This window comes from Diabrotica undecimpunctata, chromosome 8, assembly GCF_040954645.1.
Source record: "Diabrotica undecimpunctata isolate CICGRU chromosome 8, icDiaUnde3, whole genome shotgun sequence".
Classification (NCBI taxonomy): Eukaryota; Metazoa; Arthropoda; class Insecta; order Coleoptera; family Chrysomelidae; genus Diabrotica; species Diabrotica undecimpunctata.
In genome coordinates, this window is record NC_092810.1 from 19,145,824 (window position 1) to 19,164,168 (window position 18,345).

Sequence of the window (18,345 nt, forward strand, 5' to 3'; positions counted from 1 at the left end):
CAGGTGGTTCTTCAACCAGGCCACTCGAAGACTGCGAAAGACCAGGGATATCCTCGAGAAGAACAGGATCCAGAGGATACACAGATCCACCCATAGACTGATCGACCACCTGATCAGGGTCTAACCAGGCGTGTGCAGGGAAGTAGGTACGTTTGCCGATTTTAGTACCTACAGAAGCAGACGAGGACACCACCCAGAAAAATCCAGGAACCGAAAGGAGAAATCTTCAAGAGCTGGCGGTGCAAGAGCGGGACGTCGAGGAAGAAAGAAGGCTAAAATATCTTAGGTTTTGAAATGTAAATATATTAGTATGGCAATAAACGTTTTTATTTTTATTTTTATTTTTATTTTTATTATTATGTCTCTTTCTTATAATAGGCAGCTCAAGCGCACGTCTTGTCATAAGCGCTTCATTAACGATTAAAGAAAACAATGTTTTAAATAAAATAGAACCAAATACTTATTAGTAAATAACAGAACAAGGTTTGATCTTGAATTTAGGTTCTTGGTGAATTAAAAAATAATGTTTTTTACCTGTTTTTGAGCCTTGAAAATAGTAATTTTACGTTTTTCTCAGTTTTAAATTATTTATAACACGAAAATGATCAAGTTTACAGAAAAACTACAACGTTTTATTTTGTTCAAAATGATAAAAAAAATTGCCTGGACCGAAAAAATTGATTGTTGAAACTCTTGAAACTTATTTTGGGGTATCTCACGAACGTGATTATGCAAAAAAAATCTCATGGAAATATTTTTTCGAACGAATCAGTCCTTTTCGTCTTGTCTAGAGAATTAAAACACAGTCTGCTGATATACGAAAATAACAACAAAAAAAAGTATTTTTTTTTTACTTTAATGATAATTTAATTAGAAAATCCTACAAAATTCTAAGTCTAGTTATTCTTAATGATTATAACAACGATTGTATATAATTATTAATGTCGCTACTTCGGAATTACGTTATAAATTACATTAGCTACCAATCTAAAATTCATTAACTATTGCAAATTTATTTTAAACAGTACATTTCCAGATCGTTGTAAATCTTTGGCTTAGTTATTAATACTAATCACAATATGATAATCATATCGTCGTTAGTTTGGACTGAAACAAAAATTTGATTGATTAATTATTATTGTTTATAATAAATCGAGTAGGATTTATACGTTTTTCTGCTGAACCTGACAAAATAATATGTAAGGTATTAATCAAATGCGATCTAATTAATAAATTCAGTCAAAAGCCAGTGAAACAAGAAATCATCGTCTATATCTCATTATTTTATTTGGTCGTGAGAGAGCGAGAGAGAGACAAAGAGAGAGAGAGCGATAAATTCAAATTTTGTTTTATGTAAAACGACTTCAAAGTGGACAAAATGTAGTGCAATAAAAAGCTTCTTTGGTAACACCCGTTAATACAAGTATCTAACAAGTGCTTTTAATAAATTTGGTGATAGAAATATGTAGATAATAAATATTAATTGCAAAAAATTAAACGCTATTTTTTATTTATAAACAATATATAAACAATGTAAGATCGCTATTTGATTTTAAGTAGATACTGAAAAAGCATAGAACATGAGAGTTCGTAAAGTTCTTTTTGTTATAGTTTATTTTTATGAACGAGAGAGTAATTAGCATAATTTTAACTGGTAGCTCCGACCACTCCATGGGCGTGCTCAAGATTAATTGAAAAATTACTTTGAATAATTGTAAAAAATAAATGAATTATTTCAGTGTTATAAAGTGTTATGTGTATGTAAACGAAAGTGACCTCTTTTATCACACACTATATTAGAACTGACTGGCCTACATTAAAAAGGGTTTTAAAAAATTCACATTTTTTTTAATTTTTAAAAATTACAAAAGAGAAAAAGAGTTTTTAAAACCGTCTAAGGTATGTTAAATAGATGAATAAAAATATTAATATAAAACTTACAGCTACTTGTTACAAATCCAAATCAGATTCAGAAGATGAACTTTCAGAACCAAGATTTATAATAACTGGCTCGATCATTTTATCAGTAATATTGTCCAGCTTCCACATTTTTTCCTCTTCTTTAATAGTGTGATTTACTGCCTTTTCCCAGTTTTCAGGTTTTACATTATTTACGGCCTCCAAAAACAACTGTTTAACAACATGAATTTTAAAAAAGTGGTTTATTTTTCTTGAAACTTCACTCTTTATCTGTGCCCATACCAGTTCAATCGGGTTTAATTCACAATGATATGGTGGGGATCTAAGTACTGTCATTCCACGATTTTTGGCAATTTCATCAATTTCGTATTTTTTAAATTTTTCTTTATGAAGGGCACACAACGAATAAAGTTCCTTTCTTATAGATCCGGGATGGTACGTAATATTTTTTGAACTCAGCCAATTCTGCAAGTCTTTTTTTAACCACTTGGTTGTGGGCAGTCCTTCTATAAGTCTGGAGTGATAACTTGCATTATCCATTACTATTACACAGTTCTTAGGAAGAAGATCTATCATTTGTTCGAACCATTCTTGAAAGACATCAGCGTTCATGTCTTCATGGTAGTCACCGGTACGAGTTGATTCAAAAGTTAATAAACCACCTTCAACAAAACCGTCTGAACTGCCAATGTGTACTATTATCAGCCTGCGTCCCTTTACTGATGGTGGGTTTAAACCAGTAGATAAGTTATTTACAAAAGCGTGCCTTTGACTTGTAACAGTTTCATCCTGCCAAAATTTAATTGGTGTATGACCCTCGTTGATCCATGTTTCATCAAGATAAAATATTTTTCTTTTTTGGTTTCTCATTTCCTTTATGGTTCTTAGAAAATGTCTTCTCCATATGACAATATCGCTTCTTTCTAATAAAATAGACTTTCTGGGATTCTTTTTCCAGCGGAAGCCTATTTCTTTTAAAAGTTTCCATAACGTACTTCGACTCATTTCTGGGTAATCCTTATCATCTCGAACTGAGACAAGAACTTTATCCAATGTTGGAAATTCTTGTCTAAAGAAGAATTCATGCACTTTCCGTCGAAGTCCTTCTTTAAAATGATATTCTATTTGAAATTTTGGTTTCCCTGGAGCATTACGTGGCATTTGAAAACTACCACATTTCTCTTCTTTAATAACTCTGTAAATCGTAGATTTCCCAACACCAAGTGTACTGCTAACTAACTCAACGGTCTCATCAACACTTTCACATAAACGTTTGTCTGTAAATGATTTAAAACAATTAAATATTAATGTTTTTTCATTAACTGTTAGAGGACCAATTTTTCGACGTTTACACGGCACTTCCAAATTTTCCATAACACTAGTATACACAATAAACTGCACCTTGCAACTGAAGTACCTACTTTTAGTGAACTGTTAAGAATTTTGAATACGCCACTTGGACCTTCCTATATACAAAATGGAAAAACCCACTATCACATTTTCTGTGGAATAAGTTTAGAAGGTAATTATCTAGTCAATTACTGTCGTAGATTCCTGGAATTAAAGAATTAAATGTTTGATTGTTGAAACCCTTACTTCGTAGAATGCACTCATTTCAGATAAAATAAAACGTTTTATTTTAACTAAAGAATTAAACTTTATTTTGCAAATAGGCAAAGAATTAAACTTTATTTTGCAAATAGGTAAAATAAAACGTTTTATTTTATCTACAGAATTAAACTTTATTTTGCAAATAGGTAGGTACTTATTAAACTTTTATTGGTTATATATAACCAATAAAATAAACATCTTACATTTCTTGCAAATTCATTAGTACCTGTTAACCTCCATCACTCCGACACTGGCAACCTTATTTAGGGATTAGTAACCCTCACAACTATTGTATTTTATTCAGCTCCAACCTTTATACCTGGTGGTCATACTCAATTTAAAATTGTTTTCCTATATACTTCTGTAAACTTGTTGACAAATATCTGTTTTTCATTGAGTCACCCGTATCAACAGTTTAGGGATTTGCATACATAATTTATTGTTTTATTACTCTCTCATACATAAAAATACACTATAATTTGTTAATTTTATCAAAAATAGCTTTAAAAGTCGACTTTTTGAAAACTATACTAATAGGAATATAGGGTCAACATCTTTAAAAAAGGTCAAAAGGGTCAAAGTTTAACTTAACATTTATTGCAAAATAAAATTATTCAACCATTGAAAAATACTTTTATCTGCAATCTTATTACAAGGGCGGATCCAGAGAAGGAGCCATGGGGGCTACGCCCCCCTCCGAGAATTAAAAAAAATATAAATTTAAATATTTTTAGTTCGAATGTTTTTAGTTTCAAATACATATCTCGCTTGCCACGAGAAAAATGTTTTTAGTTTTGAGAGTAGTAGAGGCTGTGCTGAATGAGGTAAAGTGTGAGGTAACCTAAGCTATGCGTGTATAACACAACTGTTGGAGAAAGTAACAGACTGAGCGTCTGCGTCTGCCGTCGTGCCCTCCCCCTTCCATCTTTCTATCTGTGATGATGGCCTTCTGCTTCTGGACGACACGACGATGCTGAACCTAGCAATGAGGGGAAGTTCAGGGAATTGTGAAGGTTTAAAATCGCATCAGGAGATGATACTTTTAAACAACACCTATCCACAGCATCTTCCCCAGCAACATACATTAGTCCTCCTCCTCTATCCTTTATCCTTCGTAAGGTTGTGGTGACGTTATGGTATTTGACGAATGGTTGCTTTCCATTCTTCTCTCTCCTTTGCGCGGTGTGCTGCCTCAGACAGAGAGTAACCGGTAGCGCACTTTATTTGGGTTCCTCGGGTTCTTTTACCATATACCTTGCCTTCAACCACCAAGCTCTCTATGCCTTCTATTCGTCTGGTAATGTATCCAAAGTATCTCAATATATTTTGGTTGATGATTGTGGTAAGGCTAGTATTGATGTCGAGTTCTGTGAATATTGAGACATTTGTGCGATGTGCTGTCCAGGGTTTGCGCATAATTCTACGATATACCCACATTTCAAAGGCCATTATACGTCATGAGTCGTAGTTTTTATTGGTCCAAGTTTCTGACACATAGATAGCGATAGGAAAGATAAGCGTCCGTACTAGGCGCAGTTTCGTGTTCCTGGTTATGTCCGTATCTTTCCAGATTTTAGTAAGTTTGGCCGTTGCTGATCTGGCCATTGTAAGGCGTCGACGAATCTCTCCGTCGACCTTCCATTTATGATCAATTTTAACACCCTCAAAATCATTGATTAATGACCCCCTATTAATGAATGATTTTATATTAATGAACGATTTCATTATAGGCAACACAACATACATTGCTTGCATAAATTAATTAAACGCTCTGTGATTGGCAGTGACCTGTGCTGTAGGCATCCAAACATACCAATTTATATTCTCACTAAAAAATTTAAAATGAAGTAGCCGCTGTTAGTACTATCTGTCATTGTATGTCATTATTTACTTTATTGTTTAAAATTCTGTGTATTTGAAAAATCAAAAGATGGATATTGACGAAGAGTTTAAGTTAACTCCACTAGAAGTGGCAGAAACTGCAAATGAAATATCTTTAAGTTTGCTGCCTGAAAAAAGCAGAGTGTTGTACGAAAATACATACGCTGAATTTATTGCATGGTGTGACGGGAGAAAAATAATACGGTATTCAGAATCTGTATTGTTGACATCTTTTTCAAACATTGCCGAAAAAGGACTAATAGCAAGTTTGTGGCCCAAATATTCGATGCTAAAATCAACCTTAAGTTTAAAATCAAACATTGATATATCTAAATATAACAAGTTTATCAAGAATGTTTATCAAAAAGAACAGGTTATGTACCAAAGAAATCAAAAACACTTGAAAAAGAACAAGTCCAGAAATTCACCTCTGATGCTCCTAACGACGTGTTTCTAATGATAAAGGTAAACCAGTTAATTAAGTTTATATATTTTATACTCATATTTCATAACATTTCATTTTGTAGGTTTCGTTGATTTTCGAAGTGGCTGGTGCGTTAAGAAAGGACGAACTATTGAAATTAGAAACAAATATCGTTCAATACTTGGGGTCAAAGTTTCTTCACAATAAAGGTATCAAAAACACACACAAATAGAATATTTGCCATAGTAGATAAGAAAGCAAATAAATACCATTCTCAATGCGATTAAAAACTATATTTCTTTAAGACCGGCACACACACTACATAAACGATTTTTCATTTTTTATAAAAATAACAAATGTTCCACACAGACAGTTGGCATAAATACGTTTTTCAAAATTCCTTCCGTTATTGCCAAATTCTTAAAATTAGAGCACCCGCATCTCTACACTGGGCATTGTTAGACGTTCCTCTGCCTCAATACTGTGTGACAGTGGTGCAGACTTTTCAGCTATTAAAAGACTTGGTGGCTGGAAATCGACTGCTGTAGCAGAAGGTTATATAGATAATTCTATGCAGAATAAACTTGAGACGGCTGAAAAACTCTTGAGACAAAATACCACTAAACCTTGTCAAAGTGCCTCCTTCAGCACCACCGCTTCTTCTTTTATCACAGAATTTACAGAAGTCCAACAACAATTAAATATAAATTTGTCAAAATGCTACAGCAGATAATCATTTATTAATACCTTCCTTTAATTTCAGTAACTGTACTATTTCGAATATTAATGTCTACAATAATAAAACTACCATTAAGGAAAATTAAGTGTATTAATAAGGGCGATTAACAATTGAGATATTTTAACGCGTGAGCGAAGCGAGCGCGTTAATGTTCGAGATTGTTAATCGCCATTTTAATTCACGAGTTCGTTACAAAACTTTTCCGTCGACCGTACTTTTCAGAAATAAAGATATCTTAGTTTAAATATTTATTTACTTAATGATAAACAACAATTTTTTCAGCTTTCATTGACTTTATTCAAAGTTTCCTTAGTGGTAGTTTTATTATAGTAAACATTAATATTCGAAATGGTGCAATTACTGAAATTAAAGGAAGATATTGATAAATGATTATCTGCTGTATAGCATTTTGACAAATTTATATTTAAGTCTTCTTGGACCTCTGTAAATTCTGTGATAGAAGAAGTTAAATTCTGGTGGAGTTAAATTAAACTCTTCGTCAATATCCATCCTTTGATTTTTCAAATACACTGAATTTTAAACAATAAAGTAAATAATAACATACAATGACAGATAGTACTAACAGCGGCTACTTCATTTTAAATTAATTTTTTAGTGGGAATCATCGAGTTAAATAGGTATATGTTTGGTTGCCTACACCACAGGTCACTGCTAATCACAGAGCGTTTAATTAATTTATGCAAGCAATGTATGTTGTGTTGCCTATAATAAAATCGTTCATTAATAGAAAATCATTCATTAATAGGGGTCATTAATCAATGATTTTGAGGGTGTTAAAATTGATCATAAATGGACGGTCGACGGAAAATAACTATTTATGGCATTTATTAAATTAGCTATTAAAATTAACTTTACAAACTCTCATTTTAAAGAAATTTTCTATTATTTTTTAGTCAAATTGTGTCACTTTTCCATATAATTTAAATTTACTGGCCTTCACCTATAGTATTTAAAATCAAATAGCGATCTTACATTGTTTATATATTGTTTGTAAGTAAAAAATGACGTTTAATCTTTTGAATATTTTGGTTATTATATATTATTATCTCCAAATTTATCAAAAGCTGGTGTCAGATACCTGTAGCAACGAATATCATAAAAAATTACCAGTTCCCTGGTCTAATAAGCGTGCCCGAGTCAGATGATTGATTATCAATATTTTGAAATAAAATTTTCTATCAATATTTCTCTAAAATATACATAAAATAAAAAAATAATTTGATATTAGCATCACAAATATAAACAATATGTTTATATTTTGTATATTTATTTATATATCGTATCTACTGCTTCACTATTAAAAATTTCTCTTCTCTTAACATAATTACATTAACATTGTCATCAATAATTATGCTAATAAATATTTTGACGGGTTTTACTTTAAGAATAATGTTATTTTCTATCATAAGAAAGAAATGGATATCCTAATGAAGAATCTACCTATTATAGTTCAGTTTCGAAATTATAGACACTAAATTCCAAGAAAAGGCGATGATCATTCTGAACTATTATTGGTCTTCCAATTTGCATCCATTTTGTAAGAAATAGAGATAGGGCTAGTTGTATTGAAGAATTTTTACAAATTATATGTACTATAATTTTTCTACTAGCGCTTAGAAATTTCGAAATAAATATGTAGAATCGGCTATAATAAAACTAAATAATTTAGCCAACACAAGATCTGGTATTATTCAGTTTTTTAATTAGCAATCCATATTATTCGTCCTGTGTAAACGGATATAAAACCATTTTTGTTGTTGAGTCATCATTATCAACAACATTATCAAGTACACATGTAGAACTTTACAAATATGATCGTACATGCAATTAAGGTACTTGCCATTCTAGTTGGCCAAGAGACATTATCTACAAGTAATCAAACTGCTATCCTAAAAATTGGAGACAATTGCACCGACGTTTCTTGGTCCCAGGTGTATATCAATGGAATCATGTTTCGTCAATGGTTACGATAAGACGTAGAAACTCCTTCAGATTACGCTTAAATAGCGTCAAACACTGCTTTGAGGTGATCTCACGGTTAAGCTTCTCGTCCGAAGTGAGCAAACGCTGCAGTCATCTTGCACGCAGGATATGACATAATCGGTCTTTTGAGATGCCTACTGTCTCAGCTATCTCGCGTACCTACATTTCTGTGCTTTGTGCCTTCCAAATTGCTTTGGCAGGACCCTGGATTACCTGGCCTGTCGGCTATACGTCCGTTAACGAAACCTCTGCCCCTACGAGTCCAACACCAAAATGAAGGTTCCACGCTACGTCCACAAGGAACGTCTCGTGGGGCTCCACCTTCCCCGTAGTACCTCACCTACCCGTTATCCCGCTCCCGGGCGGATAGGTTTGGCAGGCGAAGGAATTTCCACCTCGCACGTAGACAGGTCGCCGCCGAGGATCTCTCCTCTACTAATCTTAGATCTCCCGGCGGGTACGTGCCGGGGCACCCACACCACCCCTGACACAAGGCCAGGAGAGGTATGTACGGGCCCAGCTCGTTCAACCTCGCCAGGCTCTTTTGGAATGAGAGTAGAGTAGTCCCACGAGAGTCTCGTCTCGGATACTAGGAATGTAGACCGGTGACCGTGTCGCCTAAGCGACCGTGTGCGTTTCTACCAACCCGACACCTCAAGCGACGACTCTCCACCTCTCGATTCCTACCCATTAGTCGCCTCTTACGACAGGCAGGGATTTCTGATGTATTCGTATTCTTATCTCTGCGAGCCGGACGGAGTCGCGTATCTACAGTCGGCGGTCTGCCAATATGAGATCGTGGATTTTTGTCACGTTATCTTTTGAGGCACCTGGGCGCGGCTCATCAAAAACCGACGGTCGACCACGTTGAAACTCGTTAAACCAATTCTTGACGGTTGCCATCGAAAGAGAAGAGTTACTATACACAGCATCCAAGCGCTGTTTGGATTGGATGCGCGATTTTCCTTGCACAAAAAAATAGAATCGAATAACCGACCGATATTGCTGTTTTTCCATTTTTCTAAAATCTGCGGACACGCTCGCTTTTACACGAGATTGAAACAAAACTACCAGTCTGATTCCGCTTAAATTTTGACATTAACCGTCTACGAGATTGTATTAAACGAAAGTAGATTTCTCTTGAGATAGTGGCGGACGGTGAGGCTACGTACTTATCGGACCGCCGACGTATAACTAAAGGGAAAATAATAGTAAGAATATACCTAAAGACACTGCATTAACTTGTTAACTTGTTAATGTTCTGCAAATGTAGGCTAAGACTTTTTTATATATTGAATAACTGTTATAAAAAAATATACTTTTCTAAGGTAAGTAAGTTCAGCAGAAAACCAGTAGTATATGTATATATAAGTTTGCTTTCAGCAATATAGTTGGTTAACTTTTTAAAATATATTATATCTGTTGGTAGGGGACACACCCCATTAGTCATTTTTTTCAAGAAATGGGCTGATGACGCTATCCAGTGGCTTCAAATGAATAGTTTTTAAATATGTATTAGCTTTTCTACAAAAAACCGTCGATCCACTAAAATCCACGTTAGAAAATATGCGGCACTGGGGAAAAACCCCGTCAGTCAATGCGCGTGTATGAAAGAACCCCGTGAGTCAAATAATATCGTAGTAATTTGTCACCGGGATTTGTGTTGTACACTTGACTCAGTCTGTAAGTTGTTGTTCAGCAACAAAGCTGTTTTGAAGTTATACTTCTATACGCGCGCTCCACGTTCGAAATTTGTATGGGAGTGAATCTGTGAAATCATTACATATGTAAGATAATGAGTAAGAGAGAGACAGAAGATATATTTTCTCTCTCTTCCTCTCTCGAATATAAAAATGTTCCTTTTTTATATATAATTTAATATTATATATATATATATATATATATATATATATTATATAAAGATATATATATATACATATAATATTATACATATAATAAAATATTTAATAATATTATTATTTTTGTGATATGCTTTGTATTATTTATTAAATGTTCATAATTATATTAGTCTTTTGTATTTCAAAATAATAATCTCAATAAATCACTGTATGATCCAGAACTATCAATTTGGAAATACATTTGTGTCATGTCCTCGGTAGTATAGTAGTCAGTATCCTCGCCTGTCACGCGGGAGACCGGGGTTCGATTCCCAGTCGGGGAGGACTTTTTTATTAATATTATTACATTATTATCATTTTTAAATACTTATGGATATTGCATTTTAATTTGTATTGTATTATTATATGGAATTATGTTGCACTGTATTGTAGTGTATTTTTTATGTATATTATTGTCATTTTTAAATACTTATGAATATTTCAGTTTAATTTGTATTGTATTATTATATTAATAACAAAATAAACAATCAATTTTACTGCAGAGTATGTGTAAAAAAATTTTTGCATTCAACTCCTTTCATACATACCGATTCGGCAAATTTTCAACTACCGTATACGTTATTCAGTATGTGGAACAAAGATAACACTTAATTGTTTGAATACGAGTGAGACACAATCCACGCACTTGGAGTAACGAGTCTAATTTTTAAACAGTGTTGCGAAATTTCTGTAACATAACTCCTTCTAAAACATTAGTCGGATACATGAGTGTAACATAATGTTTAAATCCACTACAGTTCATTGTAGAATGAAAATTAATATTGCCCCAACAAACCTTACATGAAGTAATCATGTAAGTATTATTTTTTAAACGATTATATCATTACTTCATTAATTAACAAAGAATACTGAATTGAGAAATTGAGATGCGACAACAGCGTGAGCTAAATAAATATCGCACTTCAGTAGACAGACAAATAGTATAAACCATTTGCCCCCTCTACGACTTCCCCTCAAAAGAATAGGCGGTCCTTATCTGTATAGCAGGTTTAAGGTCAATAAGGTAAGGTCTATTTCTTTGATTTTTAGCTGTCGTGGTAAAAGGTTGAAAACAAATAATTAACATGCCAAGCGTATACAGTAGAACTTCGATAAATTAAATTCCAAGGGAAAAACCAAATATTTTAAGTTATACAGGTTTTAATTTATCAAGGGTCTATGTTGTGATGCATTAATATAGGTCAGAAGTTCATTAAAATATAGGCATTTATTATACACTACATTCATTTATTATATTCGTTACAAAAAGTTAAAGCAATAATTAAAGGTATAGTCTACTAAAAAAAGTCTGTGATTTTCTTTTGATTTAAACAATTCATAGATTCTAAATCGATTTGATTTTAAATAACATAGAGAAGAAAATACGTTATCTTTTATGTTTCTACACTGCTCTATAAATGATCGTACAGTCGTTATAGCACTCTTGCTTCGTTGATTGATATGCTCTTAGATGAAGTTTGTGGGTCGTCATTAAATTCATCGTCTTTATAACTTTAAATACAGTACATGTTGTTATTCCATTATTCAGGATCATTATTATCTTCCTCTTCAAAATGATTTCTTGAGGTTCTGAAGAAAAACCACAGGTTCTAAAGCAGTTTTTCACTGTGAGGAGTGTTACGTTTTGCCATGTTTTGTTCATTATCCTCATTACTTGAAGAACATTGATAGAAGAAATCGTATTTTGCTCCATATCAGCTATCATTCTTCTAACAACTTCTTTTCTGTATAATGTTTTAAAATTTTTAATGATACTCTGATCCAAAGGTTGAAGTTGTGATGTTGTGTTTGGTGGAAGAAATTGTACTTTGATTGCCTTTAATGGTGGTATGTCTCCGTGTGCTGTTCAGTTGTCGATGAACAGAACAATTTTTCTATTTCAAGTTGCCCTTTGCTAATCTATATTATTCAGCCATTTTTTAAAAAGTTCTGCTGTCATCCATGCTTTTTTATTGGCTTCATAATCCATGGGTAGTGATTTTAAACCTGCGAAACACCGAGGTTTTTTTGACTTACCTATATAATTAAAGGTTTGAGTTTTTCTGTGCCCGTAGAATTTGCACAAAGCAGAATCGTAAGTCGTTCCTTGCTGAGTTTTTCTCCATGACATTTTTTATTTTTATATGTTAATGTTTTTTCGGGAAGACATTTAAAAAACAGACCAGTTTCATCAGCATTAAAAACATCATTGGGATCATAATTATTCACTAAATTATGCAAGTCAGATTTCCATTCTTGGCAGACTGATTTGCTTACGCTCATACTTTCGCCGCACATTTTTTTAAGGCTAAATCATTCGTTTATTGAAATTCTCTAACCAGCCATTGCTGGCTTTAAAATTATCGATTTTTAGTGAATTAGCGAACTCTATAGCCTTTTCTTTCAGTATGGGTCCACTGATACTGATGTTTTTGTTTCGATATTGTTTTAACCACGTAAACAAACACTGTTCCAAATTAGGGAATTCGGCAATTTTTGTCTCCTGATTCTTCTTTTTTCAATAGTTCGGTTTCTTTTTTTATGATGATTGATAATGTACTCTCGTGTATTCCAAACAGAGCCGCAACTTCTTTTCTTTTGAATCCATTTTTCACTGCTTCTATAGCTTTTAATTGATCAGCATATGTTAGCGTTGTTAATTTTCTTTGTGAACTCATTTTAAGCAAGGTATCACACAGTACCTAAATCGATGTTTCTAGAACAGTGATCAAAACTTATGATACAGTAAGCTGTTCAGCTGTCATTGGTAAACAATTTTATTTTATAGGGATTGTGAAAACATTTCTTTAAGTTACTGAGGGCCAATATTGATATTATTTATTTAAGTTATCGAGATTGTGTATTTTAAGTTGTAGAGGTTTTGGGCTCCGATGGGAAGGGAACATATAATTTTTTGAAGTTATAGAGGTTTTTAATTTATTGAGGTTTGACCTATCGAGGTTCTACTGTATTTTCAAAAAGAAAAGATTCAAATGGTGAAATGGTATTATGGGAACCATTCTATTGTAGAAATAATACAGTTATTTATTGCTGCTTTTTAAAAACAATAACTTTTTAAAAAATGTTTTCCGATGAATCTTCATTCACAATCCATAAACGTCATAATCCATCTGTCGTCCGCTATTGGTCTAGGGAAAAGAAACATTTGAGTATTGCTGTGAAAACACAATTCCCAAAGAAATTAAATGTGTGGACTGGCATTTATAACGATAATATAATTGGTCCATTTTTTATTACGGGAAATCTGAATGGGCGAAAGTATCTAGATTTATTACGCAATCAGATTATTCCAGCTGTTCGAAACCTTGCGGTCAACTTCGATGATGTTTGGTTTCAACAGGATGGTTGCCCAACACATAATGCAATCGAAGTTACAAATTATTTGGAACAAACACTTCCTGGACGAATAATTTCTACACGAGGAACAATAAAATAGCCCCCTAGATCACCAGATTTAGCACCTTTGGTATTTTATTTCTTAGGAATGCTAAAATCAAAATTATATCGACATGATTTCGAACGAGCCACCAATTTAGCAGAATTGTAAGAAAAAATTGTTCAACTTTGTAGTCGAGTACAACCAAATCAGCTAAATGCAATGAGACTTGCTTTAATTGATAGATTCGGATTTTGTTTAGCTTAAAATGGTGGTTTGTTTGAACATTTAATTGGTTAGAGATTTTTTAAAAATGCCTTTAATTTTAATTATTTAGAATAATTTTTTTGATTGGTTTTTTTCTTATAAAAATAATATTTATATTTAGTTAATGTTTGTTAAGTTAATTATTGTTTTATTTCCTAGCTACCAGAGCTAAAAATCTACAAAAATTACATTTAAAACTCGAATTCCTATAAGTGTTTGAGTTTTTCTTAAAGATTTACTGACGGAAAGTTGGCGACGAAATAATTTTATGCAAAGAACTACACCCCATCAACGTCCGATAATTACTGTCGGTCATCGGTGTATTTTTATGCCGCTTCGCACTGTAAAAGAAGGCGTTGCTTAAAATTTCAAACTCTTCAGGGGAATAATGCTTTGTTGCCACACATAAATTACTTAAATCACTGTTCTTTGTTAACTAATAAAATAATTGATAAAATCGATTAGAAAATAACAATTACGTGGCTACTTTATTTGAATTTTTTTGGGACAATATTAATTTTTATTTTACAATGAACTGTAGTGGATTTAAATATTATTTTAGACTCATGCATCGGACTAAAATTTAGAAGGAAAGATGTATCAGAAATAATAGCAACACTGTTTAAAAGTCATACCTACTCCGTCGAGATGATGACTGCCTCTCACTTCTATTCAAACAATTAAGTGTTATCTTTGTTCCACATACTGAATAACGTATACGGTAGTTGAAAATTTGCCGAATCTGTATGTATATGAAAATAAAAATATACATTTTCATCAAAATATTGATTCAATCCTTCATTGTTAGTAAAATGTTATTAATTCTGTTTCTCTTTCTGCTATGTCTTACCTATAGAATTACATATGTAATGATTGTGCAGATTGACTCCCAAATAAATTTGTAACGGCGAATGCGTGTATAGAAGTGTAACTTCCACCGGCAGTCCCACTGCACTGCCACACCCGTTTTTTTTTGTATTGTCGAGAGCGTGTTATTTGTCAGTTTTTTGTGTACCTGTGTTTAAGAATAATGGAAAGTGACTACTCAGACAGTTGCAGTTAAACTGATGACTCGTTCAGAAAACCAATGAGTAAGAAACGAAAAACAACAGTTCGAGGTAGGAATGTTATGAGAGATTTGCGAGCAGCGTCTCATTGTTTGTACAAAAGACTTAAATGCTTTCAGAATATACCAGAAGAGAGACGAAAATGAATCATTCGAGAGTATAATCTGCTAGGAGATAGAGAAAAGCAGAACTCTTATTTGAATGGCCTCATTACAGTGTTGCCTATAGTTCAAAGACGACCTCGAAATGCAGATCCTAGATATAACACAGCTTCAATTTCATGTAGAGTTCGTTTGTTAAAAGACAATGTTGTATGTGATGTTTAGGTCTCCTTAAAAGCGTTCATGTCGCTTCATGGTATTAGTGAGGATAAGGTTAGGTACATAAGGGGTGCTCTGCTTAGTGCTGGTAAATCTCCCACTGACTATCGAGGAAAAAATTCAACAAGTCCCCACAAACTTTCACAAGAAACCAAACAAAACGTATTTACTTATGTGAAATCTTTAAAGGAAGAAAAGCACACTATTCTATAAACAACACCAACAAAATTTACCTTCCTGCTGAAAAAATTTACCGAAAACGTTCCATGAAATCAATTACGATGGAATCTGTGACCATGGAATTTCAAAAAAACCTGCCGTGTCCTAACACTACGACTAATGATGTCCACTATCGGCGCCAACTAAACTTTGTTAGTTTCAATATTGATGTACCTTCAACGCAGCAGGCAATTTTTTATACGTATGATGAGTCTGTGGCAAAAAAGGCGCAGATAATGTGTGCTCCAGGTTTCGGCGTTTTGTTTTTAAAATTTTGCCCCTTGAAGTACAAGAACTCTGTATATTTTGCGACTCATGTGCGGGTCAAAATAAAAATTATACATTTATCCGGTTTTTACATCATCTGATAGCAAAAGATAAACGTTTTAAAACAGTTAAGACGATATTTCCGATAAGAGAGCACTCTTACATGAAATGCGATCGGAATATGAGCATTGTTAAACAAAAATCCTATACAGAGGTTCTAAGGAATACTCGGGTAAAACCCTCTCCATTTACAGTGATTGATTGCGAAGTAGATGTAGTTTTTCAAAATTGGACTGCTTACCTATCATCACTTTATCCCCGAAAATGTCCATTTTCCACGAGATCGATTCGTATGTTAAAAATTTCGGCAACTGAAGGACGACTTGTATTCTATAAAACTACATTTTTGGACGTTATACATCCTCAGTCCTTAAAAAAAACCTCCTTGCAAAAAATCAAAGAAAAATCAAGGCGCAGCCACTGCAGTAATTACCCCCTTACAAAATTTGTGCACTGGAAAACTTTCAATACTAGCTGCAAAATATCGCGACCTTCTTCATTTATCTCAGTAACTGAAAAACCCCGAAGCAAAGCTTTTTTATCAAAATTTAACTGCTGACGCTGTTCAACAGCAAGAAAATGATGACGAATACGCTGACGACCCCCTAATTGATGATGGAGACAATTGACTTCAGACCGTTTTTTTAATAGTGTGATAGGTTTGACTTTGGATTTTTAGTTCAAAAATATTAACAAAATTGTCAATAAATTAATTAAAATGTTTTCTATACGTTTATGATTATTTTTTAGCCTCCAGAGTCTAAAAAATAATAAAATGGTTGTTTTCTCGAAAATTACTTTTCTTGACTGCCGGGGTTTTCCCCCCGTGCCCTTCGTTTTATTTAGCATGTAACAGTTAGTTATTAGTGTTAACGACATTATAATTATTAGTCTTGAGCTTTACATTTACTTCGGTATTCCATTTGTAAAACTACAGCAGTTAACCAACAACTATATTGCCTGAAAAAATAATGTCTCATTTACTTACCTTACATCTTCCAGGATACATTGTGTCGATCACGTATCCCTTAAAGCAAGAATCCTGTACCATGTGGCACCAAGTATGGTAGGTACTATTGTTAGTACCACATATTGGTCCTCTCATAACGTGCCTTGGTCGACAGCTAGTCGTACAGCTAACACATCTGGGCATTCCGGTGTTGAGATCTTTTAGACATGACTGGCCGTCTCGACATTTCACTTTCTTGCACGTAGCTTTTGCTAAAAATATCATATTTAAGTACTAATGTACATAACTCATATAATGTATGGTGTACTTTTTATTGAATTATAAATTCGGAACATGAAATTTCTACATACTTTACAAAACATACTTTAAACAGAATTATTACACAATTTCGTTGTGTTTTTTTGTTTATTTATTTTCATATTTTTTGATATTTTAACATGAAATAAATGAATTAAATAGACCAATATACAATGTGGTAAACTTAGTATTAGGCATTACCCATTACACTGGCAACGTTGTTTTGGTGTGTATTGCTCGTACCGCCCTTGAGACTAATCTGTACACCGTAACACAATAATAGTGATACAGTACACGAAACGGTTACCAAATTGTAAAGGTCTGTATAACTTAACCACTTTATTGTCTTCTATTATAGTAGGAGCCACAATTAGAATGCAGTGTTGGTCTTAAGGTGCACAGCGATGCCGCTCATGTCGGCACAGTGATGGGTGTGTGGTAGTTTGGCCATAGACTGAGACATCAGAACCGTACGTGCTTCGTTTCAAAAATCTTTACTCATTCATTTAACCGAGTTGAATAAGAGAATAAACAAAAAAAAAACAAATTAATTCTATAAAAAAATGCCTGTATACATACGTAGCATTTGTAAATTCCTCGGTATATATTGAAATCTCCTCGTATGTGTTAAAACACCGAAGAATAATTTCAATTCCTCTTTGCGTCGCCGAGTTGATATAAACCACTTTTAGAGTTTGTTTATATTTTACAGACGCATATTCTTTGATAATTTTTTTGATCGAAAGCCGCTCGATATTGCGTTTCAAATAAACATCCATTTAGTTCGCTGAGAAGGTTTTGCCGGAAAGCCATTTTAAATAGCTGGAGGTCCTTATTGTTGATTTGTTTGCCCATTTGTCCAGGATATTTATGTAAGTATCCCTTTTTGAGACCTATTCCACAGTAATAGTCAAGCTGTCACTATTTTTTAAGTTCAGATGATAGTTCAATACATTTAACACCACACGTTTTACTTGCACAATAAGAGTCATACCCTGTATGAA

The 18,345-nt window shown here is 33.3% G+C and overlaps 1 protein-coding gene across 1 annotated transcript in view; it reads right to left on the minus strand.

The window, feature by feature from the left end:
• Positions 1-699: 699 nt before the first annotated feature.
• Positions 700-18,345, minus strand: part of Fs (Follistatin) — a 278,287-nt gene continuing 260,641 nt past the window's right edge. The window contains exons 6-7 of the mRNA XM_072539803.1: positions 17,063-17,295; positions 700-1,107 (exon numbers count right to left, since the gene is read on the minus strand). Coding sequence (XP_072395904.1) covers positions 1,087-1,107; positions 17,063-17,295 — 254 coding nt within the window. The 3' untranslated portion in view covers positions 700-1,086. The remainder of the gene's footprint in view (positions 1,108-17,062; positions 17,296-18,345) is intronic.